The sequence below is a fragment of the Nymphaea colorata genome, unplaced genomic scaffold (genome assembly GCF_008831285.2).
Source record: "Nymphaea colorata isolate Beijing-Zhang1983 unplaced genomic scaffold, ASM883128v2 scaffold0060, whole genome shotgun sequence".
NCBI classification, from domain to species: domain Eukaryota; kingdom Viridiplantae; phylum Streptophyta; class Magnoliopsida; order Nymphaeales; family Nymphaeaceae; genus Nymphaea; species Nymphaea colorata.
The window spans coordinates 53,033-79,544 of NW_022204566.1; the positions used below are offsets into that span (position 1 = coordinate 53,033).

Sequence of the window (26,512 nt, forward strand, 5' to 3'; positions counted from 1 at the left end):
ACCGAAATAACTAGCTATAGTAGGCATGAAGGAACTAAATGAGATACGTTCTTTTATACATATGTTTATAAAGCACTTGCCTAAGTTTCCGTTTTTGCGAGATACCGAGCTACGATGATAGAAAAAATCCAAATTGAAAGAGTTAGTCCTAATTTAATTTGTTTTCTTTTGATTTCTCAGTCATTTCATTATAAACAGGACTAACAAACGTGATGTGACGAAGGAAAAATCAATAGTAAATTTACCTTACTATGAATTCCTTATGAATTCCTCGTCTGTGACATCTACGATCTCGTGATTCCGAATCAACAAATTGATTGAACAACTCGTATAGTAATACGAACTCTGTCTTGTAACTTCATTCACAAATGAAATTCTCTTTCATGGAAAACTATGGGATAGAAAGAAGAATTGGATTTTAAAATCATTCCAACTTGGATCATTGCTTTCCTTTTCAATTGGATCCGTTTTGGAACGAACCGATAACGACTCTTTCTATTTTCACTTACTTAATATAACTTAATATTTTAATATTTATATAATATAAGATATCTCAAAGAAGAAAAAAGAAGAAAAAAAGTATCCACGACTTCTCAAGCAAAGAAATAAAAAGCGTTATTTCAGATACAACTCGATTCCAAGATTAGCAATTACAATTATTTTGTTGTTCTGGGTTCCACATTTTTTGTCTTTTCACATGATGTAGTCCTATCTTCTTGTAGGTGGGAACCCTTGAATTGAACCTAATGAAACAATCTAATGAAAAACCAGATTAGTTCAATCCATTATAGTTGCATCATGAATTTTGACTGCTCCAACTATGTTCACTTTCCCTTATCGAATACTATTTGCTATTGTACTGTCCAAACAACCCCTCTTATTGGAAGGGTTAGAACGAAAATACCTTTTCTACTTCTACAACCACAAAACTCCTTTCCAGATTTGCATTCAATTGTGGGAATATGATAATTTCATTCATGAATTATTAGATAAGATAGATTAATTAAATATAATAAAAAATAAAAGCCATCGAGTCACCTTTACCAAGATCTTCAGCCTATCCAAAACCGGTAAAACATTATATTACAAGTAATTTTCTATTCTATTGAATGACACCTGCTTAGGCCTATACAAGGAACAAGAAAGGAAGAAAGGAATTCTGTACTATTTTTTTTCGATGCTGATTGAAACAACATTGCTGTGTCAGAGGAAAGATAGCTATACTGATTCGGTATACTCTAAATACACCCTTGGTACAATATTGACGATCTCACAAAGATTGGATATCAGTATTTCTCCATTTACTGATCTCTATCTTTCACGAAATCGATCCCCCTTTGACTGTAATATTGGAGCTCAGCATGTCTGGAAGTACGGAGAACGCGCTTTTGCTGATATTATTACCAGTATTCGATACTGGGTTATTCATAGCATTACTATACCTTCCCTATTCATTGCAGGTTGGTCATTCGTCAGCACGGGTTTAGCTTACGACGTGTTTGGAAGCCCCGACCCAACGAATATTTCACAGAAGCAGACAAGGGATTCCATTAATAACTGGCCGTTTCGATTCATTGGAACAACTCGATGAATTTAGTCGATCCTTTTAGGAGGCCTTAATGACCATAGATAGAACCTATCCAATTTCACAGTGAGATGGTTGGCTGTTCACGGACTAGCTGTACCTACCGTTTTTTTCTTGGGGTCAATATCAGCAATGCAGTTCATCCAACGATAAAATAAATCAATCTAATCCGAATTAATTATAGAGCTACGACACAATCAAATCCGAACGAACAAAACGTTGAATTGAATCGTACCAGTCTCTACTGGGGGTTATTACTCATTTTTGTACTTGCTGTTTTATTTTCCAATTATTTCTTCAATTGAGAGAAAGAAAGGAAATTCTCTTATCTCATTCGGAAGGATATCATACCATAACTATCCATGACTGTTATGTCTATAGCATGACCACTTGATGAAATGGGAGGGAAGTGAGGTAAATGGCCGATACTACTGGAAGGATTCCTCTTTGGCTGATAGGTACTGTAACTGGTATTCTTGTGATCGGTTTAATCGGCGTTTTCTTCTACGGATCATATTCCGGATTGGGATCATCCCTGTAATAATCGGATGAACCGTACTGTAGACATGAAAGAGTAAGAACTCAACAGGACCTGACCCCTCCTTATATGGATTTGAGGTCCTGTTGAGTTCTTACTCTTCGACCAAGACTTGACCCATTCCATAAGAGGTGGAAATTCATCCAGTCAACACAATCATAATATATACATGTATTAGATTTTTCTAAATGAAAAATGGTTGATTGGCCCCGATGAATTACTACATTCCTTAATTTTTTATAATGTTTTTGAAATGTTGAATCCACTGATTGATTCATAGTATCTATAGATATAGTGTGGACTTTTCCGAAGTAAGAATAAAGTAAAGAAAGAAGGATCTTTTGAATGACATAATAATATGGATTTCTACAGATGAACACCTTACAAATCATTCCTATACTAAACTAATTGGAACTAGGAAACTATAGAAAAATAAAGTTTGAACTGTCACTTTGATGTGAGTGATGAGATCAGATAATAAGGTATAATAAGATAATCAAATTAATAAGGATTTTGATATGCCCGAAACCCAAGATTTCCACTTTTTGACCCGGAATAGAACATGAAAAATCTTTTTAAGCGAGTCTTTTTTCTTTTTATAAGTTCATTGAAAATTATAAGTTCATTGCAAAAATTCCATTTGCTCAATGGAGTTTCTCTTGCCCCTCTTTTTTTATCCCCATACTTCTCTTCTTTCTTATGAATTCAAAGAGGTTCCGATAAACCCGCAATTCATATTTATTTGATTTGACGAATGAGACCCAGAACCTTTATTATTTCGACGCAACGAAAGAGCGGAAAATTACTTTTCTTTCTTTGTAGAAAGAAGATTTGGGAGACGAGTAATCTTTCCTGGAGCCTTCCTTTTTTCTTCATTTATCCTGCTTTCTACCCCTGCTTCCCACTTATGCGTTTATTAGATATAGAATCTAAAAGTATTGAGGCATTACGTGCCATTTTACCATGTGGCAATAAGAAACCTGCATAATCACACTAAACTAAATTTTGTAAATTTTGATCCAATCATCTTCTTTTGCATTCCATACTATTGCTATTTCTAATCTGGAATACAAGTCATCTCCGATATCTCGAAATAGTATAATAAAAAGCAAGCAAAAAGGGGCTTTCCATGATTTTTGACCGCGCATACACATAATATAATTGCGATCAAAAAAAATTCAGCTTTTTTACCAGCTCTATGTTGAGGAATCCGTGGATCTAGAAATTCATTCGGCTAATTGAACCTTCTCAATTGTTTCTTTTTAAGAACCAAAAAGATTTGCGCCAGAATAACAGATGCTAAGAAGAACAAAAGGCCTTGGATACGCAATGGATCTTGAAGTACTATTTCTGCATCGCCTTGACCAAAACCACCTACATTGGATTACTTGTTAATGGCTGATCAAGCTTGATGTATTCACCTTCAGAAACAAGAAGTTCTGGTCCTGGAGGTATAATATCAACCGTTTCGTGTCCATTCGATGCATCAGATATGGTTATTTCATATCCACCTTTCTTTTCTTTACGTACTATTTTACTACTATCCTGCTGCTGAAGCATTATAGACTGTATTGTTACTCTTGCTCCCATCAGATAAATCTGACCCTTCCCCTGTTCCCACCTACATATATAGGATATTTTAAGAAGTGAACCTCTTTCTTAGTAGCGGGATTGGAGAAAGGATGGGAAAGACGATTTCACTATATTTCTGACCAGGAACAGGCCCACCACAAGAATGTTTTTTTTATTAGGACGATAACTCTGAAAAGACAGATTACCCATCTTTTCTTTCATCTCGGGAGAAATACGATCGGGGGGAGCTAATTCAAATCCTTCGGGTAAAATGAGAACAGCCCCTACATTCAAACCTCCTTTTTACCATTAGCAAGAACCTGTTTCAGTTGCATATCGTAGGGGATTCTAACAACTGCCTCAAATACAGTATCAGGAGCACAGCTTGTGGAACCTCAATATCCACGGGCTTGTTAGCCAGGTGGCAATTAGCGCATACAATACGCCCAGTTGCTTCTCGCGGATTTTCATAACTCTGCTGCGCAAAAATGGGATATGCATTTGAAATAGATGCCGAGTCATTACATATATCATCATCGATACAGAAATGCATCGAGTCATCTGTTCCTTTACCCAAGAAAAGTATTTCTATTTTTTTGCATGGTCTAATCATTGATCCCGGAAATTTCTACAATAAATTAGGTAGGGAGTCAGTATAGTTCCCTATCCCCGATTCTGCCATTGTATGGAATACAGAAGTAATCTAATCCCTCGACGAGTCAAAGCATAAAGAATGAGTAAGATTTTGAATGGTTTGTTTATATACAAAGTGACATTACAATTTTCTTTATGTTATCAGATTAAATCAGTTCTTCACTCATTCAGTGAATGATAAATCACTACAAGTGAAGGAGATACACGGTTTAATAATGAAAGATCCAATATTTCAAAATTGTATCTAGAATGACCGGAAAGGTAGAAACGAGACCGGATATAATTTTATCATTCTGAACAAATCCAAAATCTTTGTAGAACGAACCAATCATTAGTTCCCAAGCGTGGGGCGAATGGAATCCAATACATAAATCGGTTAATAAGAGAATGGAAAAAGCTTTTATTGTGTCGCTTAGTTATAGAGGAATTCCTGAACCCAAGAATTCAGAGTGATAAGTTCTTCATTACCCAGAATAGAATAAGCACTTAGAATAGCGAAACAGGTTATATTTGTCGAGAAATGCAAAATAATATGTATATGATCTTGATTGTGCATTCTTACCAATTGTATCGTTCTTTGTGGATTCCTATACGAAGCTTTTGTATATGTGTCTCCGGATACTCCTTTATCATTTCGTCAACAAGAAAAGTTCTTCTAATTTGATGAATCCTTCTAGAATGTTCTTTTCTTGAATATCATTCAAAAAAGTTTCGGATTGGCTGGTATTCCACCAATTAGTCACCCAAGGTTCCATACTTTTATTAAATGAGAGAGAATTCCCCAAGGCAGAAATACGATAGATGCAAGATATGGTAGGGGATTCAATGCTTTCTTTTTCGTCACTTCCAATCCGTGAATTGTTAATGAACCTGATTCATTTGTTGACTATGTCTGATATTTGTATGATGTATGAAGCACGAGTTCTATAACGAGGTATGGAACCTATGGATCTATTTTCCATTGTGTAATTTGTTTAGTCCTTGTCTCCAGAAATGGAATAAGGGTTAATTTATTTCGAATGCGGAGGTAATGAATAGTGGCCCAGACATCTCAATCGGTCAAATTCGGATCAATGCATGTTCATTTGGTCTTTTTGATGAATGCCAGAAAGAAGCACTTGAAGTAACAAACATGAATATTATTCGTATTTCGAGAAAAACTCTTTTGTTATATCAATCAATTATTTCGAATTGTTTCACTGATTATCCACATCCCAGGAATAATCGAGGGGATAATTCTGAAAAATACCGATGATGAAATCCGAAATAGTCGGCAAAACGGGAGTGGTTCTAAAAAATCCAATTGTTTGGTCATCAAGAAACAAGCATTAAGAAAGATGAATAAAAAGAAAGGTGACAAAAGAGGGATAATTTACTGGGTATGATCCATCTTATCTTCATCTATTCTTATCTTCATCTATATATAATGTAATGTATTGATTCGAAATATTGGTCCTAAATCCTAAAATATGGATTCTGTACTCTGACCTGATATATGTGATGAATACATACTTATGAAACTTGTTAATAATATGAAAATGAAAGAATTCAGTGGAATTTCATACGCATGAAAAATAGTTTTGATGGACTAAAATCACTTCATGGTATGATTGTTCCATAAGTCCACCTGCTCCATGGTACGCAGGACATGGTATTTCCATCGGGATGTGGGAATAGGATTTAACTAAATGTTTTCATCAAAGGAGCGAAACATCAGTTATAGTTATATTAAAAGAAAAAAAGAAAAAGGGATTCTTGGGTTCCCTCCCTCTCCCTCGTGACGAGGAGCACTCATTCCTCGATTTCTTTGTTTCATTTCAAAATACTTCAATTGGTACGCGCAAAAAATAGGCCGATTCGGCAGCTTTTGTTCAATTTCTCGTGGAGTTAAATTCTCATCGGTACGCGTCAATGGAATGTCTCCCCGGCCCCCAATTTCCATATAAAGGACACGGCGAGGAAAAAGACCCTCTTTCACTTCTATTCTGATCGAACGGATATCTCTTATACGGAATCGAAAGAAGATGCGACGATTTCTTCCAGGAAATCCCCAACGAAAATACACACTATTCCTTCTTTTCTATCGAATTTGTCATAACCGCTACCTACACTCCACAAAATTGTGCACCACAAATAGGAGCTAATGAATAGACCGCGATACCGTAGAAACACATTACGATCCCTTGTGGAAAAAAAACGATTTGCTGAGATGGGAATAAGGATATCAGATTCCTACAAAATAACTGGAAGTTCCAACCAATAAAATCCTAGTGAACCTAAAAAAAGGATACAGGCCCAGCAGAAGTTACTTATTTTTCTAGAACCCGTTATAAGTTCTATCCATATATGTTCTGATCGCCAATTCATACTAGATTAGATCGAGTTTCATTCTATTGGAATTGAGAGAATCATCAAAATGAGTTTTTGGCTCCCAAAGTAACTTTCATCCGCTAATACTATCACGATGTAAATCATCATCAGGATTCATCATCAAATCAGTTAGATAGAACTAACATCTCCACCCATTCAAACTAGCATCACCCTCATTCATATGATCTAGATATATCTATTTACATATCATTATCATACATAATATATATTCCAGATATCCGATCGACCCGTTGAAATAAAAGTCGAGCTATAGATGCATAAACATGGATTGATCCATATGATCATCTATTACATTTGTGGTTTGTGTCCGAAGTCCGAAGCCGCATGTGTACCATTCCCATTAAATGAAATGAAATCTGTATTATGATCCAAAGATTGAAATAAATGATGAGATTGGAGCCCATCATATCTAGACAATCTTGTTTTTTGAACATGGAAAAATAAAGAAACCATTGCAATTGCCGGAAATAATAGGCCTACTAAAGGCACAAAATAGAGGGTAAGTTGAGATCTGTCATAGAATCGGTGCCTCGGTGTATTAATTGATACTTCTCTTTGTTATAAAGATATCTATTATAATTATATATTATAATTATAAGTATATTAATATAATATTCTAAGTTATTAGAATATGAGTGCAAAGAATGTGGATCTAAACTAAATAGAAATTAGTGTACTTACCCATCCTTTTCCGGGAAATATATGTATGAGAGAGAATCTTATTATTCTTATTCCTCCCTTATGTTTCTAAACAAATTTCTTCTCAAGGATTCGTTATAATTTGATCCAACAAGGATTCATATTACAAATGTATGATTCTCGGGAGATATAGAAGTGTTGCATATTGATTTCTATATCTTAGTTAGGTTGGAACATTTGATATGTAACAGGGGAAGGGGGCTTTTTTGGATTTCTCTAATTTGGATTTCTCCGAAGGAAAAAGACACTACTTTGATCTTTTATCCTGCTCTGTTGCTAAAGGGTCCGTCCCTGATCTGATTACTCATTAGTAAAGGTAGGATAAAAGAAAAGATGGATCTGGAGAAAAAATCCTCTGAAACTTCTGATTCTTACTACTTCACTACAATTACAAATTGTCTTTATGCCAGCAAAGAAAGCTCCATCCTTGCTACTTCAATTCTGATAAACGAAATGAACTACTTTTTTGCCTACAAATAACTAAATCTATCGCTCTACTACTTTTTTGACTTGAATTTCTTTGGTTCAAGTTCAAGGGCGGGGAAAGAACCCATGGAACTGAAATAACTCACTCGGAACACCTTTTAAAAGATTACGCGGTACGATTGGATCAAATAAACCCTTATTGAATAAATACTCCGCTACTTGTGAACCCTCAGGTACTGTCTTCTTCAATGTTTGTTCAATTACTCTTTTACCCGCGAATGCAATGTAAGCATTGGGTTCGGCAATAATGATATCTCCCAACATACCAAAACTGGCTGTCACTCCACCAGTTGTAGGGGATGTAAGGATTGATACATAGAATAATTTTTTATTTGATTGATAATTGTATAAAGCGGAAGATATTTTAGCCATTTGCATCAAGCTCAAACTTCCTTCTTGCATGCGCGCTCCTCCAGAAGCACACACCATAATAACTGGGAGAGATCTATCAGTAGCATACTCGATCAAACGTGTAATTTTCTCGCCTACTACGGATCCCATACTACCCCCATGAACTTAAAATCCATAACACCAATTGCTATAGGAATACCATTGAGTTTGCCTATGCCTGTTTGAACAGCCTCAGCCAAACCCGTCTCTATTTGATAAGAATTGATACGATCCCTATAAGGTCCTCCTCAGAATGAAATTCAATAGGGTCCATAGAGACCATGTTTTCATCCATAGGGGCCCAAGTGCCTGGATCAATCAAAAGTTCGATTCTATCTGAGCTACTCATTTCAAGTGGTATCCACATTGTTCACAAATATTCATTTTTGAACTAAAAATTTCTTATAATTTAATCCATAACAATTTTCACATTGAACCCATAAATGTCTGTATCTTTTATTTCTATCTAAATCATTATGTCTTCCGAAATCACTGTCACTAACACCACTAGTTTTTAGATTGGAGCTCCCACGGTCACTACCCCTTTCACTATCGCTACAAATGTAACTATAAATGTAATTGTCACTTGAATTGTTGCTACCATTTGGAATGCAACTATCCATATTGGTTTCAGAACGAATATAACTGTCAATGCAACTATTTATGTGACTCTTCCAACTATGCCTAGTATCATACACGTAATGATCATAATAGCGATTGTAACTCTTAGACCCATTATTTAGATTCAGATAACTAGAAAATAAACTTCTAGTTCACCCAGAAAGTAACTATCAGTGTCAATCTCAAAAATCTGATTTTCAATATCGAAATATATGGAATAACTGTCACCATTACTATCCCTAACCCAAAAAGTCTCACCAGAGATGAGACTCCAAACGTCCTTGACACCGCCCAAGTTGAGTAAATAATCAACATTACTGCAACTATAACTGCCCTACCATCCAACTATTAACGTTTTTCTCACTATCATTTATAATGGGTTCTTCACTCCCGCTGGTATTTCCAATAGGGCCAAGACTCGCACTTAGTCCACACCTGCGCCCTAAATCCTCATTAGACAACATTGAATTTAACCACCATTTTTCCATAAAGCCCCTCCGCCTCCTGTTTGGAAATACAATACAATATATGAATAGTCATTCGCTGAATAATCTACTATTTCATTTCCGATCGGAATAAGCATATGGATCCAATTCTTAGGATTATTATCTCATACTCTAATACTAATAATAAGAAGTGAGTATTGAAAGAAATGATTCCTTTTTGTCTTATGGAAGCCGGAGTATCACTCACTACACTATCACTATATATGATATAATGGAATCTTTTCTTCACTTCAATAATAAATTAAATAAAGATCAATTAAAACAGAGGTTTTTCTCCCATGTCGTAGACAAATACTCATTAGAAAGATAGAAAGAAAGATCTGTTCCTCCTCTGAATAATTTTTGTATATATTATGAATATTAGTTTCTATTGAAACATGGAACGAAAAGGACAATATACGGATGAGTAGAAGGAGTTGTGACCCTTAGCTTGATCTATAGTCCACAACTAGAGAGAATATCAAATGATCCGCCAATCCCGAGGATCCATGGGTTCATTATGGATCCAACAATAGAAAGATTGAACTCTTTAGTTTTAAAGAGAAGATTTTAATTTTAGATCTTGCTTGCATACTGCATAGCATACGTATGTACATATTGATATATGCAAATACATAGGAGCCTTATTCTTTAGTTGGTTCGGCTCAATCCTTTTATTTAGTAAAGATTGGGCCGAGTTTAATTTTAATTGGTGGAACGAACGGGAATCCGAATCACTGAATTACAAGACATCCATTGCTTCGAATTCAAATTTGATCTCTTTCCATACCTCACAAGCAGCAGCCAGTTCAGGACTCCATTTGCTAGCTTCACGAATAATTTCATTACCTTCACGAGCAAGATCACGTCCCTCATTACGAGCTTGTACACACGCTTCTAAAGCTACCCTATTAGCTACTGCACCAGGTGCATTCCCCCAAGGGTGTCCCAAAGTTCCTCCACCGAACTGTAGCACGGAATCATCCCCAAATATCTCGGTCAGGGCAGGCATATGCCAAACGTGAATACCCCCTGAAGCCACGGGCAGAACACCTGGCATAGATACCCAATCTTGAGTGAAATAAATACCGCGACTCCGGTCTTTTTCAATAAAATCATCACGTAGTAAATCAACAAAGCCCAAAGTGACATCTCGTTCCCCTTCCAGTTTACCTACTACGGTACCAGAGTGAATATGATCCCCCCCAGACATACGCAACGCTTTAGCTAGTACACGGAAGTGAATACCATGATTCCTCTGTCTATCAATAACTGCATGCATTGCGCGGTGGATGTGAAGAAGTAGGCCATTGTCTCGGCAATAATGAGCCAAGCTAGTATTTGCGGTGAATCCCCCTGTTAAGTAGTCATGCATTACGATAGGAACTCCCAACTCTCGGGCACATACCGCCCTTTTGATCATTTCTTCGGATGTACCTGCAGTAGCATTCAAGTAATGTCCTTTAATTTCACCTGTTTCGGCCTGCGCTTTATAAATAGCTTCGGCGCAAAATAAGAAACGGTCTCTCCAACGCATAAACGGTTGGGAGTTCACGTTTTCATCATCCTTGGTAAAATCAAGTCCACCACGGAGACACTCATAAACCGCTCTCCCATAGTTCTTTGCGGATAACCCCAATTTTGGTTTAATAGTACATCCCAATAGGGGACGACCATACTTGTTCAATTTATCTCTCTCAACTTGGATTCCATGAGGTGGGCCCTGGAAAGTTTTAGAATAAGCAGGAGGAATTCTCAGATCCTCCAGACGTAGAGCTCGTAGGGCTTTGAACCCAAATACATTACCCACAATGGAAGTAAACATGTTAGTAACAGAACCTTCTTCAAAAAGGTCCAAAGGATAAGCTACATAAGCAATATATTGATTTTCCTCCCCAGCAACAGGCTCGATGTGGTAGCATCGTCCTTTGTAACGATCAAGGCTGGTAAGTCCATCGGTCCACACAGTTGTCCATGTACCAGTGGAAGATTCGGCAGCCACCGCAGCTCCTGCTTCCTCAGGCGGAACTCCAGGTTGAGGAGTTACTCGGAATGCTGCCAAGATATCAGTAGCAAGGGTTCATAATCAGGAGTGTAATAAGTCAATCTGTAATCTTTAACACCAGCTTTGAATCCAACACTTGCTTTAGTTTCTGTTTTTGGTGACATAAGTTCCTCCCCACAACTCATGAATTAAGAATTCTCACAACAACCGGGGTCTACTCGACATGGATTAGGCGTGAATGAAACCTTTCACAGCAATCCCTGACAAAATTCTCAACTAATATCAACTAATTAGAAATTGAAATGCTTCATTAGTGGACCATAGTATTTGATTCGTCAAATGTATCATTATTGTATACTGTTTCATATGTATGGCGCAACCCAACCCTTTTTCTCAAGTTCCTAATTGGTCTCCTTCTGCTTTTTTTCGTTTTTTTATCTATTTTATCTACTAAACAAACCAATTAATATAATAAAAATTGACTCTTGACAGTGATATATGTTGTATATGTATATCGTATATGTGAAAAAATATACAGAATACAAAATGGAAAGAAGACTAGGCGAAAATAAAAAAATAAGGAAGATCAGCGGATGAGATATCAATAATGACTCATAAATCAAGTTCGGGTTCGAATTCCATACATTATATATATCCATATATATATAATTCTAGATGGGATTGTTTCTCTTTCTAATGATAGATAAATGAAAGACTTCCTCATGATCCTTATTTACCTACTCGTACTCGATATTTCGAATATCGATTGGGTTGGGTGAACTTGAAAATTCATTCATTGAATCAAATCAGTAAGCGATTGAATTGGATTCGATTGAATAGTACCAACAAAATCGAGCGCTAACTCCCATTTCTTATTGAATTAACCGATCAACTTGCTATCGTACATTTTCGGTTCGGTAATATTCGCAAAAACTTTAGACATAGTTCAGTTTTTATGAGAACAAATCCTACTACTTCTGGTCTCGGAGTTTCAACACTTGTGGAAAAAATCAGGGACGTATCGCTCAAATCATTGGTCCAGTACTGGATGTAGCTTTTCCCCGGGGAAGATGCCTAATATTTACAACTCTTTGGTAGTTAAGGGTCGAGATACCGCAGGTCAGGAAATTAATGTGACTTGTGAGGTACAGCAATTATTAGGAAATAATCGAGTTAGAGCTGTAGCTATGAGTGCTACAGATGGGCTGACGAGAGGAATGGAAGTGATTGACACGGGAGCTCCTCTAAGTGTTCCAGTCGGTGGAGCCACTCTAGGACGAATTTTCAATGTTCTTGGAGAACCTGTTGATAATTTAGGTCCTGTAGATACTCGCACAACATCTCCTATTCATAGACCCGCACCCGCTTTTACACAATTAGATACAAAATTATCAATCTTTGAAACGGGCATTAAAGTGGTGGATCTTTTAGCGCCTTATCGGCGTGGGGGAAAAATCGGACTATTCGGGGGAGCCGGAGTGGGTAAAACAGTACTCATCATGGAATTAATCAACAACATTGCCAAAGCTCATGGGGGTGTATCCGTATTCGGCGGAGTAGGAGAACGCACTCGTGAAGGAAATGATCTTTACATGGAAATGAAAGAATCCGGGGTGATTAATGAAGAAAATATTGCAGAATCTAAAGTAGCTCTAGTATATGGACAGATGAATGAACCCCCGGGAGCTCGTATGAGAGTCGGTTTGACTGCCCTAACCATGGCGGAATATTTCCGTGATGTTAATGAACAAGACGTACTTCTATTTATTGACAATATCTTTCGCTTCGTTCAAGCGGGTCAGAAGTATCTGCCTTATTAGGTAGAATGCCTTCCGCCGTGGGTTATCAGCCTACCCTGAGTACAGAAATGGGTTCTTTGCAAGAAAGAATTACTTCTACTAAAGAGGGATCTATAACTTCCATTCAAGCAGTTTATGTACCTGCGGACGATTTGACTGATCCTGCTCCTGCCACGACATTTGCACATTTAGATGCTACTACCGTACTATCAAGAGGATTAGCTGCCAAAGGTATCTATCCAGCAGTAGATCCTTTAGATTCAACGTCAACTATGCTCCAACCTCGGATTGTTGGCGAAGAACATTACGAAACTGCGCAAAGAGTTAAGCAAACTTTACAACGTTACAAAGAACTTCAGGACATTATAGCTATTCTTGGACTGGACGAATTATCCGAAGAGGATCGTTTAACCGTAGCAAGAGCGCGAAAAATTGAACGTTTCTTATCACAACCCTTCTTCGTAGCAGAAGTATTTACTGGTTCTCCAGGGAAATATGTTGGTCTCGCAGAAACAATTAGGGGGTTTCAACTGATCCTTTCCGGAGAATTAGATAGTTTTCCCGAGCAGGCCTTTTATTTGGTAGGTAATATCGATGAAGCTACCGCGAAGGCTATGAACTTAGAAGTAGAGAGCAAATTGAAGAAATGACCCTAAATCTTTGTGTACTGACTCCTAATAGAATTATTTGGGATTCAGAAGTGAAAGAAATCATTTTATCTACTAATAGTGGCCAAATCGGCGTATTACCAAACCACGCCCCTGTTGCCACGGCCGTAGATATTGGTATTTTAAGAATACGCCTCGACGACCAATGGTTAACGATGGCTCTGATGGGGGGTTTGCCAGAATAGGCAATAATGAAATCACCATATTAGTCAATGATGCGGAGAAGGGTAGTGACATTGATCCGCAAGAAGCTCAGCGAACTCTTGAAATAGCTGAAGCTAACTTGAGTAAAGCAGAAGGCAAGAGACAAGTAATTGAGGCGAATTTAGCTCTCAGACGAGCTAGGGCACGAGTAGAGGCTATCAATGCTATTTCGTACTAGCTGATCTATCGTACTAGCTGATCCACATAATCCATAAGAATCAAAAGTTCTGTTTATACACCATATTGGATTCCGTACAATCAAGTAGAATCAATCTGATTGATGTAACGAACAAGAGTAGTGAGCGGGATAGGAATAAGGGAAAGATACAAATCAATAAAAGAAAAGGGGGTAGAAAAACTTATTAGATGCCATTCATTGACTCCGGTACCTAATAAGTTCTACCTACTATTGGATTTGAACCAATGACTCCCGCCGTATGAAAGCAATACTCTAACCACTGGGTTAAGTAGGTCATTTATCATCACAAAGAGAAAGAATAGAGCGCATCGTATCGGGTATTTATTATTTATTATAGATGGAATATGGCTTCTAAGCAATATCAATCCTTGGCAGGAAACGGATTAGGGTATCGTGTTAGATCATGTAATATCTTTCTTGACAAGAAATGATCTATATGATAAGATATCTATCACAAGGGCTATAGCTCAGTTGGTAGAGCACCTCGTTTACACGTGCGCCAATGCTTTTCAGGGGAGTTCATCATGCAATCAAAGAAATTGATCTTCTCTTATTGAAATGAAAGATTGATGTCTTACTCCATTGATTCGAGAGAACAAGAGAACAATAGCCTGACAAGTATTGGGTTCGATTCAGTTCCAATTCGGATACGAAATAGAACCAACCATTGATTTTATCATTGATAAGGTGAATACCCAGTTAATTCAATGTTAGGCCTAATGAGTTAATAGGGACCTCAAAATAACCTCCTTTTGTCCTATGAACTTTGAGGTGTATGAAGTATCATATTTTACGCTTGAAGCGGAACGACAGGGACTCTATTGAGGTTGATCTAGGCCTAAGACAGACCTACGTCAAGGTAATCCTTTGAAACACTTTGGTATTGCTCCTGGATCAGAATATAAATAAAGAATCAGAGCACATGGAGCCATCTCGTTATCTTCATATAAAGATAAAATATGGTGGACTAACTGATTGATCCATCAGTTGATGAAAGAGCCCAATGCACAAAAATGCATGTTGGGTCTTTGAAACAGTTCGAATCATTTCGATAATAATCAGTTTGATCTGTTTTACCGAGAAGGTCTACGGTTCGAGTCCGTATAGCCCTATACCTATATAATATATTATTGATTGATGTATTGTATGCTTTTGTAGAGTAGAATTTTGTACCCATTTTATCATCTCATTAGCGCGGCCTATGGCCGGTTGGGCCATATAAGGCCATATAATATATAAATATAATATAAAGAAGGCATTCCTGCGTGTACAAGAGATCCCTAGGGATCTCAAAGTTCAAAAAAGTTTATTCCATCCAATAGGCATTTTCCAATATCGAATTACATACGACCTTTTTCCTCTTTTACTGCCCATGATGAAAGAGTGATTGATGCGCCTTAGGTATACCTAATCGCATTCAATCAATGAAGTCAAAATAATAACATGAGGCTAAAACAAACCTCCAACCCGGCCCAACCAGATAGTAGTAAGTGGCACGGATCTAGGACCTATTCTTGGATTTGTGGAAAAGAAAAGCCAGAGAAAAAGAAACTCTTTCGTCAGTTTCGGTGTGAAATTGTATTCATATAACTGGACTAGCAAAGTCAGTAGTTAAGTAGTCATTTTCTTTGTACAATACTAATTTTTTGTATCTGAATCTACTCCAATTGCTCACCATTTGAATTCTACCAATTCATACTTTATGCAAGAAGATTAGGGTCTTTTGGGCTTGGAAGAGTTATGAATCTCTAGACCTAGATTCATCGCCTTTTTGTAAAACAACAATCAAAATTCATTATCTCTGAAACAATGAATTGATCTTAGTCTTATTTAATGAAAGAAATGTATCGACGTTTATTCTCTCTTCTATTTCTATGGGTATAGGTTTGGTTTATAGAATTAGAACCAATCGTTTGATAACGCACGATTAGACCAGAAATCTTTTATGGGGATCACTTCACTTATACTTATGTTATGATTTTATGATTTAAACTAAACGATTCCACTATCGGGCCACGCTCCGCCATGTGGGGATGCTGCAAAAAACTCCTTTTTTGATTGCCCTGAAATCTAACATCTTGGTCTCACTAGGGTTACTCCATTAACAAAACAAGGATTTTGAGTCAATCCAAATCGCGTAGCACTAAGAATTGGTCCGAAATGGAGTGACTTTTTCAAGACGTCTAACTTTAACTAAATAACTCAATAGGGGTCAGGGTAATCCTATAATGAGTTGTTTTCTTATGTTATATGTAAATGTAAGGGTTCCTCAGAATTCAACGGATTGAGATTGAATCAATTAAGTATGAATCTGGTACAAGGAAAAGAGGGAATCTAATCGGTTCAAGCATTCCGTATCGAATTCATAGAAGATTCTACGCTCGGATCTGAAATGTTAATGAACAGAATAAAGGAATCCGCCAATGCTGCTAAGTCGCATATGTTATGCCGTAACTGTGGAATCATAAATACTGAACCTAGACATTCTATTGCATCTCACTATTATACTAGAATGAAAATCACTAATGACTATTAATACTAATACATAATAATAACTTAACTATATAACTATAACTCTTAAATAAAAAGAAAAGATAAAAAACTCTTTTATCTAAAGAAATTCCATTACCAATAAGTTCTAGTATTATAGTAGTTATATGGAGTTATTGTATGGTATATTTAGAAAATGAATTGTTTTTCAGATTAATGAAAATGAATAAGTTTCAATTCATTAGAATTGAGAATGAATTTCATTCGTTTTATGGGGAACCTGAGGAAAAAGAAAAATGAGAATTATTCGTTATTCTTATACTTATAATATAAGAGCATGATATGCCTACACCACACCAAGAAATAAGAAATATAATATAAATAAGTAAGTGGGTAAATAAGTAAGTGGGCTTCTGTTAGATAAATCTTGAAACAAGACATGACCCACATAAAACAAACTATGTGGTTCGATCACAATCAATTCTTGTTTCGAGTAAGCAGTTGGAGTTATGGATAAATTGACAATTACAATTCTAATTAATCAATGAATTCGGTATATTCTACATTCATAGGAGTACATCTATGTTTCTGCTTTACGAATATGATATTTTCTGGGCATTTCTAATGATATCAAGTGTTATTCCTATTTTGGCATTTATAATTTCCGGGGTTTTAGCCCCAATTAGTGAAGGACCAGAGAAGCTCTCCAGTTATGAATCGGGTATAGAACCAATAGGGATGCTTGGATACAATTCCGAATCCGCTATTACATGTTTGCTCTCGTTTTTGTTGTTTTTGATGTCGAAACGGTCTTTCTTTATCCATGGGCCGTGAGTTTTGATATATTGGGCGTATACGTGTTTATAGAAGCTTTGATTTTCGTGCTTATCCCAGTTGTTGGTTCAGTTTATGCATGGCGAAAAGGAGCATTGGAATGGTCTTAGCTCCTGAATATTCAGACAATAAAAAAGAAGGAAAGGGTTCCATTGAGACAGTTATGAATTCTATGGAGTTTCCGCTCTTTGACCGAACAACCCCCAATTCAGTTATTTCAACTACATTGAATGATCTTTCGAATTGGTCAAGACTTTCCAGTTTATGGCCGCTTCTCTACGGTACCAGTTGTTGCTTCATTGAATTTGCCTCATTAATAGGCTCCCGATTCGATTTTGATCGTTATGGACTGGTGCCAAGATCAAGTCCTAGGCAAGCCGACCTTATTTTAACAGCCGGTACAGTAACAATGAAAATGGCTCCTTCTTTAGTAAGACTATATGAACAAATGCCTGAACCAAAATATGTAATTGCTATGGGAGCCTGTACTATTACAGGAGGAATGTTCAGTACCGATTCTTATAGTACCGTTCGGGGAGTCGATAAGTTAATCCCCGTCGATGTTTATTTGCCAGGCTGCCCACCTAAACCAGAGGCAATTATAGACGCTATAACGAAACTTCGTAAGAAGGTATCTCGAGAAATCTATGAAGATAGAACGGGGCCCAACAGGAAAATCGATGTTTTACTACTAATCACAAGTTTCATCTTGGACGCAGTACTCGTGCTGTAAATTACGATCAAGGATTACTCTATCAATCGACATCGACTTCAGAGATACCTTCTGAAGCATTTTTCAAATACAAGAGTTCAGTATCTTCTCACGAATTAGTGAATTAAATAGGATGTTTTGTGCAGAATAACAAACGGTGGATCAATCTTCATAAATTTCATCGTCAATGTCAAATACTCATATAAATATGTGGGGGAGATCAAGAAGATGCAGGGTCGTTCATCCGCTTGGCTAGTGAAACACGAGCTGGTTCATAGATCTTTGGGCTTTGATTACCAAGGAGTAGAGACTTTACAAATAAAGCCCGAGGATTGGTACTCCATTGCTGTCATTTCATACGTATATGGTTACAATTATCTACGTTCCCAATGTGCCTACGATGTAGCACCGGGTGGATTGCTAGCTAGTGTGTATCATCTGACGAGAATACAGTATGGTGTGGACCAACCGGAAGAGGTATGCATAAAAGTATTTGTCCCAAGGAGTAATCCTAGAATCCCGTCTGTTTTCTGGATTTGGAAAAGCGCCGATTTTCAAGAACGGGAGTCTTATGATATGTTGGGAATCTCTTATGATAATCATCCACGCATGAAACGGATTTTGATGCCCGAAAGTTGGATTGGTTGGCCCCTACGCAAGGATTATATTGCCCCTAATTTCTATGAACTACAGGATGCTTATTGAATGATAAGAAACTTATCTTAGCTTACAAGACTCAAGAAGGAGTATTTTTACGTTCTTTCTCGTCTAGATAGAGTAACTGGACTCTCATGTCATTCGTATTATGATGGGATAAAAAAGGGGGGTTCGAGGTTTATTTATATATAATTAATTCGAGTAAATTAATATTACCCAATATGCAATGCAAAGTATCATATCCATTGGGGATGGCGGAGCCAATAGGATGAATCAAAAGATACATCATGAACTATGTACCGCGCCCATCACTTAGATGGGCCCCGGAAAGCAAAAAATGTGGGAAGGGGCGAAAAAAATGGGAAAATTAAGAAATGAAAAGGGATCAGATTGGATTTGTACTGGATCGGAAATGATCTTTCTATTCCTACCCCTCAACCCTCTGAACAGACGAGACTTCTGTGTCTTTCAGACAACTTCGGATATGTATGGAGTATTAACATGAGCCAAAGGAAGGATAGTAGGGACAAACAAAAAAGAAGAAGGAATATATTCCTTTGCCGATCCACAAGGGTCGGGATGTATGTTGTAGATACCTCGATGAATAACTACTAGACTATGAATGTAACGAATATGTATTGTATCCCGATCCATATTCATTTTCTCTTTGTATATATACATTTCGATACATTAACCATATGCCAGGAACCAGATTTGAACTGGTGACACGAGGATTTTCAGTCCTCTGCTCTACCAGCTGAGCTATCCCGACCGTCCTCTATACATTATCCTACTGGAGGACATGTATCTGTGTCAATTAATTTAAAGGTACTAAAGAAACATTACAAGTCCTGGGATTTCTTTTTCTTTGGATTTTTTTAAACCTTTATTTGTAAGGGATATGAACTATGAATGATTCAATAATGGGATTCCTTGTATATCCTTGTATACAAATAATACATATACATATGTTATGGTTATGTTCGTTTGGACATATACTGCATTTAGCTGCTGAAGCAAGAGAGAAACTGCTAGGATCCGTTTGTCAAAGAGTCGAGCGAATGAATATCATATATAATTTTGACCCGCTTCTAATTTGGAAGCGCTGGCGAAAAAAGAGGATAAATGTTTAGGTCGTAAACTAGGCATTTCTTGGGGACTTGGGGATAGAGGGACTCGAACCCTCACGATTTCTAAAGTCGACGGATTTTCCTCCTACTACAAACAAATTGCATTGTTGTCAGCATTGACAGGTAGAATGGGACTCTATCTTATTCTCGTTCGATCAGTCATTTCTCTCCCAGCCTTATACTCTGGAGTGAATGATTTTATCACTGAATATTTTATTTTTCTTTCAAATTGGAATCGATTCAGAACACAAGAGTTATGAACTAATTATTAATATATTTCATATATATTAATATATATAAATAAGAAAATAAAAAAAAATAAGGATTCGGGTTGTGATTAATCGTTTGATATTTCAGTTGATATTTCAGTACATAGGATCATCCCCTCAGAGTTCCGATGGATAGATTCTTCTACCAACCCCTCAACCCCATTCGTTGGAACAGCTTCCATTGAGTCTCTGCACCTATCCTTTTTGATTCTCGCTTTCTAGGAAAGGAACCCTTGTTTTCTGTAAACAGGATTTGGCTCAGGATTGCCCATTTTTAATTCCAGGGTTTCTCTGAATTTGGAAGTTACCACTTAGTAGGTTTCCATACCAAGGCTCAATTCAATCAAGTCCGTAGCGTCTACCAATTTCGCCATATCCCCCTTTCTTTCTTTTGAGGCCGGGACCCTATTGTGATTCCATTCCCCTCTTTCCTTTCTGTTAGAACCATTCAATTCATTAAATACCGATCCGATATCGGAAAAAATCCTATTTTAACCCTTTCAGCTCTACCAGACCAGTGTTTGGTTCAATCAGAACCAGAAATGATTCTATCATTGATGTATCCGCAATTCAATATGGATAGCTATATCCCACATATATCTGCCTCTCCTCCGCGCATTTTCCCTGCTCGATATGAAATAGTGGAACGGTCAATATTCTTCTTCTTTTCCTATCTTTACGAATAAAATCAGAGGAGTGCATAATCTCATTATGATCCAGATTGCATTCTTAGGCTAGATCCGTTATAACTAAATAGACTAGCTTAGCTATAATAAGCTAAGATCACAGCAGCTTACTGAACTAACTCACTATTTTATTTTATGTTATGTGAGTTGAGCCCGCTTAGCTCAGAGGTTAGAGCATCGCATTTGTAATGCGATGGTCATCGGTTCGACTCCGATAGCCGGCTTTTTCCTATCGATTTTTTATCCATGATTGATAATGTCTCCTTGAGATAAAGGAATAGTGAAAAGACTCTTCCCTTTTTCTTCCAAATCTCGGGTTCCCGATCTATTATGTCTATGTCGCAGGAACTTACATTCCAATTCAATTATGAGTAAAAAACTTATTGGAGCAGTTGTATCTCTATAGAACAAATCGTGGGATACTTACTTACCATGTATACATATATACAAAATAATACGGGTATTGATACAATTCATCTAATTTCTCTTTTAGCATTAGCACTTCAGTGGGTTTCGCTTTGTTTATCGTTTAGTTCAGTCTTAAGGTTTATCCTATTCTTTAAAATAAGGAGTCTTTATGTCTCGTTACCGAGGACCTCGTTTAAAAAAATACGCCGTCTGGGGGCTTTGCCGGGACTAACTAGTAAAAAACCTAGGTCCGCAAGTGATCTTAGAAACCAATCCCGCTCCGGGAAAAGATCTCAATATCGTATTCGTTTAGAAGAAAAACAGAAATTGCGTTTTCATTATGGTCTGACGGAGCGACAACTACTTCGATATGTTCGTATCGCTGGAAAAGCAAACGGTTCGACGGGTCAAGTTTTACTGCAACTACTTGAGATGCGTTTGGATAACATTCTTTTTCGATTGGGTATGGCTTCAACTATTCCTGGAGCCAGGCAATTAGTTAACCATGGACATATTTTAGTTAATGGTCGTCTAGTGGATATACCAAGTTATCGCTGCAAACCCCGAGATATTATTACTACGAAGGATAAACAAAGATCCAGAGCTTTGATTCAAAATCATATGGATTCATCCTCCAACGCGGAATTGCCAAAACATTTGACTCTGCACTCATTGCAATATAAAGGGGTAGTCAATCAAATAATAGATAGTAAATGGGTCGGTTTGAAAGTCAATGAATTGCTAATCGTAGAATATTATTCCCGACAAACTTGAACCTAAAATACCCAGCAAAGGTTAGGACAATTTTGTCCCTTTTTTCGCTGAAAGAAGTAGAGGGATTTGATACGGATTTTGATCCCATTCACGTATCGCAAATGGATCAGCAGTGATATTTTCATTCACTGTCCGCTCTTTTCTTCCCCCTCTTTTTGTTCTTTCCTTTTACGTATCACAGCACAGTAATTAGGAATAGAAAAAAATCTCTATAAAGAAAGAAAAGAAGGGTCTTTCTCTTCTCTTAGAATAACGGTATCAATTGGTATTTGATACATTGTGTGGTTGGTAACGTTGGTGAATTAGATGAGGATACGGAAAGAGAGGGATTCGAACCCTCGGTAAACAAAAGCCTACATAGCATTTCCAATGCTACGCCTTGAACCACTCGGCCATCTCTCCTACATAACCTTATCTTATTAATTATGACCCAGAAACCAAGTGAATAGCGAGTCACTCATATTATTTAGTACAGGTACGACCGATCCATTATCATATCAAACTTTTGTCAAGGAACGATCTTCCTTCAAGTTTCGAGGGATAAAAAAGAAAAACGTATTCATCCTTGTCAAGACGACGGACGCTCCCATCTTATTGATATTTGATTTCTACCGGATTAAACCAACGGGTTGGAATGAATCAACCGATGGATCCTTTCCAGTTTCATTTCAGATTTTTCAAAAATAATCCCTCCCATGAGCTATGGATCTATTACAAATTGATGAATCATCCCATGGATTTTCATTCTATAATCTTATGGTGTCTACACGCTATGCACACAAAATGGATAGTTATCCTTACCCCATTTTTATCATGGAATGCTTATTCCATTTTTTATTATCATAATGAAATCCAATTTTGGTTAGGTTATGATAGGATAGGTTATTGTTTATTATATTAGTATTAGAATCTGTAGAAAAAATTCCTTGATTCTTGCATTTCAATGAAATAGCTAATAGTCTCATTGGTATACTACTAAATTGGAATCGAAAATCCAACCGTATTCAAATAGTTCCTTATTGATCCCTTCCCAAAAGTACTGAGTAAAAGATCCACATTTTTGATTTATAATTAGTTTAATTAGTTATTAGTCTTTTTTTTTATGTCATTTCGTATCGTACAATTCCTTTGTTGTGGGATCATTTACCCGCGAGGGGTAATGAGAAGAATTATAAAATGGATTGCAAACTATGCCTAGATCTCGGATAAATGGAAATTTTATTGATAAAACCTCTTCAATTGTAGCCAATATCTTATTACGAATAATTCCGACAACTTCGGGAGAAAAAGAGGCATTTACCTATTACAGAGATGGTGCGATTTGATTCCTTTTTCTTACTTACCACTCTATTTCATTTATTCTTATTCTTACAAAAAGAGACACGATTCGGTATGGAAAGAAAAAGATTGGTAAAAACCTACGCTTGGTGAAGGTGAAGTTTGGAGATAGAGCAATCCCTTCTGTCGTGTATCCTCGATTGATGCAACCTCAGATGCTTCAATTGTCGATTCTAGTATTGAGCGAAAGGTTACACCTATAGGTTCTGTATTGCATGTCAATTCTACTGTAATAGTGCCAATAGGTGGCATAGGGAAGAAGCACTACACCTAGGAATCAACAAAACGAAAACTTTGTTATATAATTCCCCCTTCTTCTTATCGGGATCGGGACTACCAAGAATGGTTAGGACAACAAACATCCATCTCGTTCGTACTTTGGATACCCGTATAACCATCAAAGATCGTTGAAGTGACTAATTCCTGGAAATAGGGGCGTTAAGAACAAAGAAATTGCTGGAGTTACCATTTTTCTCTAAGAAAGACCAACATGTTTGGTATTAAGTAAGAAAAGACCTCTTGCAGGAAGGCTGGCTAGAGATTTCTTGTAAAAACACTAGCCCCTGTCAGTTCATAAGGAAAATATTTAAATCTTTTTGGTTTTGGTTTGATTCCATGGATTATTTCCCTTAATATTATATTATGCGCAGAAGGAGGAGCCGTATGAGATGGAAATCTCACGTACGGTTCTGGAACGGAGATTCTTGGAATGAACGACCGTAACGGATGTCAGCTCAATCTGAAGGAAATTATGCGGAAGCTTTACAGAATTATTATGAAGCTATGCGACCAGAAATTGATCCCTACGATCGAAGTTATATACTCTATAATATAGGCCTTATACACACAAGTAACGGAGAACATACGAAGGCTTTGGAATATTATTTCCGAGCACTAGAACGAAATCCATTCTTACCACAAGCTTCTAATAATATGGCCGTGATCTGCCATTACGTGCGACTATCTCTACTATAGAAATAGAAAGAAGGAAAGAAAGATCAAATCCGCTAGTATTAAAACCTCCTATTGCTAGTACTAGGAAATCTAAGGAGAAACAAAAAAAATAGGCTTTCTACATATCCATTGTCCAAAGGGGAACGATTTTAGAAGCTGTAGCAAAAAAACAGACTTCATAGAAGCCGATATATGAAGAACTAAGTATAGCCCTTATACTAGATTCTATGGATAAAGGATCTAATTGATAAAAGAAGCACCGTAAAGATCAATTATTGAGGTTTTTGGCCGATACAATAAGACCTGCTTACTTATGTATGTCATAATATGACATAAAAGTTAGGAATCAACTTATGTAATAGGGTTGATCCACTAAGTATTGAGCAGCGGTGTAGTATCAGATCCCAAGGAGAGTAAGTCCTTTTTCTTATCGAAGAAAGTCTTTTTCAAAGATTCTATATGAATTTCTAGACGAAACCGAGATAGTTAACTTTCAGAAAACTCTAATGATAGAGGGAGATATCTATGCTTCATTCTTCTGAGAGTGGGAGAAGAGATAAAACTGATTATTGATCCAAATCGGAGTTTGAAACTCATGTAATTAACTTAACCTCTTCAGGTTATTTGATTTGGCTAATCCAAGAAGGATAGATCTCCGATAAATCTCATTCAGCTAGATACGGTAGATTAAGAAAGATGTAACGCCAAAAAAGAGTTGACTGCTGAGCCGTATGAGGCAGGAAACTCTCAAGTACGGTTCTAAGGGAAGGAATTGACCTACCTATTCCGACCGGGGAGAAGAGGCCATTCGACAGGAGATTCAGAAATTGCGGAGGCTGGTTCGATCAAGCTGCTGAGTATTGGAAACAAGCCATAGCGCTTACTCCAGGTAATTATATTGAAGCACAGAATTGGTTGAAGATCACAGGGCGGTTCGAATAAGAACACTTCTTTTTGAATTGAATTCACTTAAATTGTTGTTGGATCCATCAAATAGATTGTTGCCCGGGGAATCGATAGAGGAATTTCATTATATCCCTTCTAAGATCGTTCTTTTTATTTCATTGGTACCTTATAGGGTAGACGATATATGCATATGGCACAGAATCTCTTCCTTTCTCTTAGCGATTGCTAACTAATCAAAAAGACGTCTAAAATCGATATCGGGATATTTCTTATCTTAGTCATTAGTAATGACTAATGAGAGATCTTGTGATTTGTAATGGCGTAATACGTTGCATGTAACGTAGTATACAAGTAGACCCATCTAGGCACTCATACATCGAAATATGAGTAGACTAGGTTGGGCCAAAAAGTTGTTTTTGGCTCGCGTCGGGAAGGATTTACAAAAAAACGGTCCGTTGAGCACCTCATAGATATGTCATAATAGATCCGAACACTTGCCCCGGATAGACTTCCATATCATAATTGCTCATAATTGCTCTAGTGAATAACTAAGGAAAATTGTGGGGATAGAAAGGAACTAATCAGAAATATATATTTCTCAGAGGTTCACTAATTACTTACTTTTGTTGGCGGGTCTCTTCGTATGTGTTGTCCGGAAAGAGGAGGACTCAATGATTATTCGTTCGCCGGAACCAGAAGTGAAGATTTTGGTGGATAGGGATCCCATAAAAACTTCATTCGAGGAATGGGCCAGACCCGGCCATTTCTCAAGGACAATAGCTAAGGGCCCTGATACTACCACTTGGATCTGGAACCTACATGCTGATGCTCACGATTCGATAGCCATACCAATGATTTGGAGGAGATCTCCCGAAAAGTATTAGTGCTCATTTCGGTCAACTATCCATCATCTTTCTTTGGTTGAGTGGCATGTATTTCCATGGAGCCCGTTTTTCCAATTATGAAGGTGGCTGAGCGACCCTACTCACATCGGACCCAGTGCCAGGTGGTTTGGCCGATAGTGGGTCAAGAAATATTGAATGGCGATGTAGGCGGAG

General features: G+C 37.2%; 1 protein-coding gene, 3 non-coding genes and 4 pseudogenes across 4 annotated transcripts; 3 read left to right on the forward strand and 5 right to left on the reverse strand.

The window, feature by feature from the left end:
* Positions 1 to 3,357: 3,357 nt before the first annotated feature.
* Positions 3,358 to 4,297, reverse strand: LOC126409305 (cytochrome f-like; annotated as a pseudogene).
* A 3,340-nt stretch (positions 4,298 to 7,637) lies between these two features.
* Positions 7,638 to 9,571, reverse strand: LOC126409308 (acetyl-coenzyme A carboxylase carboxyl transferase subunit beta, chloroplastic-like; annotated as a pseudogene).
* Positions 9,572 to 10,115: 544 nt separating this feature from the next.
* Positions 10,116 to 11,807, reverse strand: LOC126409309 (ribulose bisphosphate carboxylase large chain-like; annotated as a pseudogene).
* A 574-nt stretch (positions 11,808 to 12,381) lies between these two features.
* On the forward strand, positions 12,382 to 14,059 carry LOC126409307 (ATP synthase subunit beta, chloroplastic-like; annotated as a pseudogene).
* A 5,629-nt stretch (positions 14,060 to 19,688) lies between these two features.
* On the reverse strand, positions 19,689 to 19,761 carry TRNAF-GAA (transfer RNA phenylalanine (anticodon GAA)). Its single transcript has one exon. It is a non-coding gene; the product is annotated as a tRNA-Phe (tRNA).
* Positions 19,762 to 21,225: 1,464 nt separating this feature from the next.
* On the forward strand, positions 21,226 to 21,298 carry TRNAT-UGU (transfer RNA threonine (anticodon UGU)). The gene has a single exon. It is a non-coding gene; the product is annotated as a tRNA-Thr (tRNA).
* Positions 21,299 to 22,571: 1,273 nt separating this feature from the next.
* On the reverse strand, positions 22,572 to 22,658 carry TRNAS-GGA (transfer RNA serine (anticodon GGA)). Its single transcript has one exon. It is a non-coding gene; the product is annotated as a tRNA-Ser (tRNA).
* A 701-nt stretch (positions 22,659 to 23,359) lies between these two features.
* LOC126409311 (photosystem I assembly protein Ycf3-like) lies at positions 23,360 to 25,490 on the forward strand. The gene is given in 4 exon segments (XM_050075372.1): positions 23,360 to 23,570; positions 24,319 to 24,550; positions 25,350 to 25,381; positions 25,384 to 25,490. Coding segments are annotated over 4 exon segments (495 nt in total). The 5' UTR covers positions 23,360 to 23,446.
* The last annotated feature ends 1,022 nt before the right edge of the window (positions 25,491 to 26,512 follow it).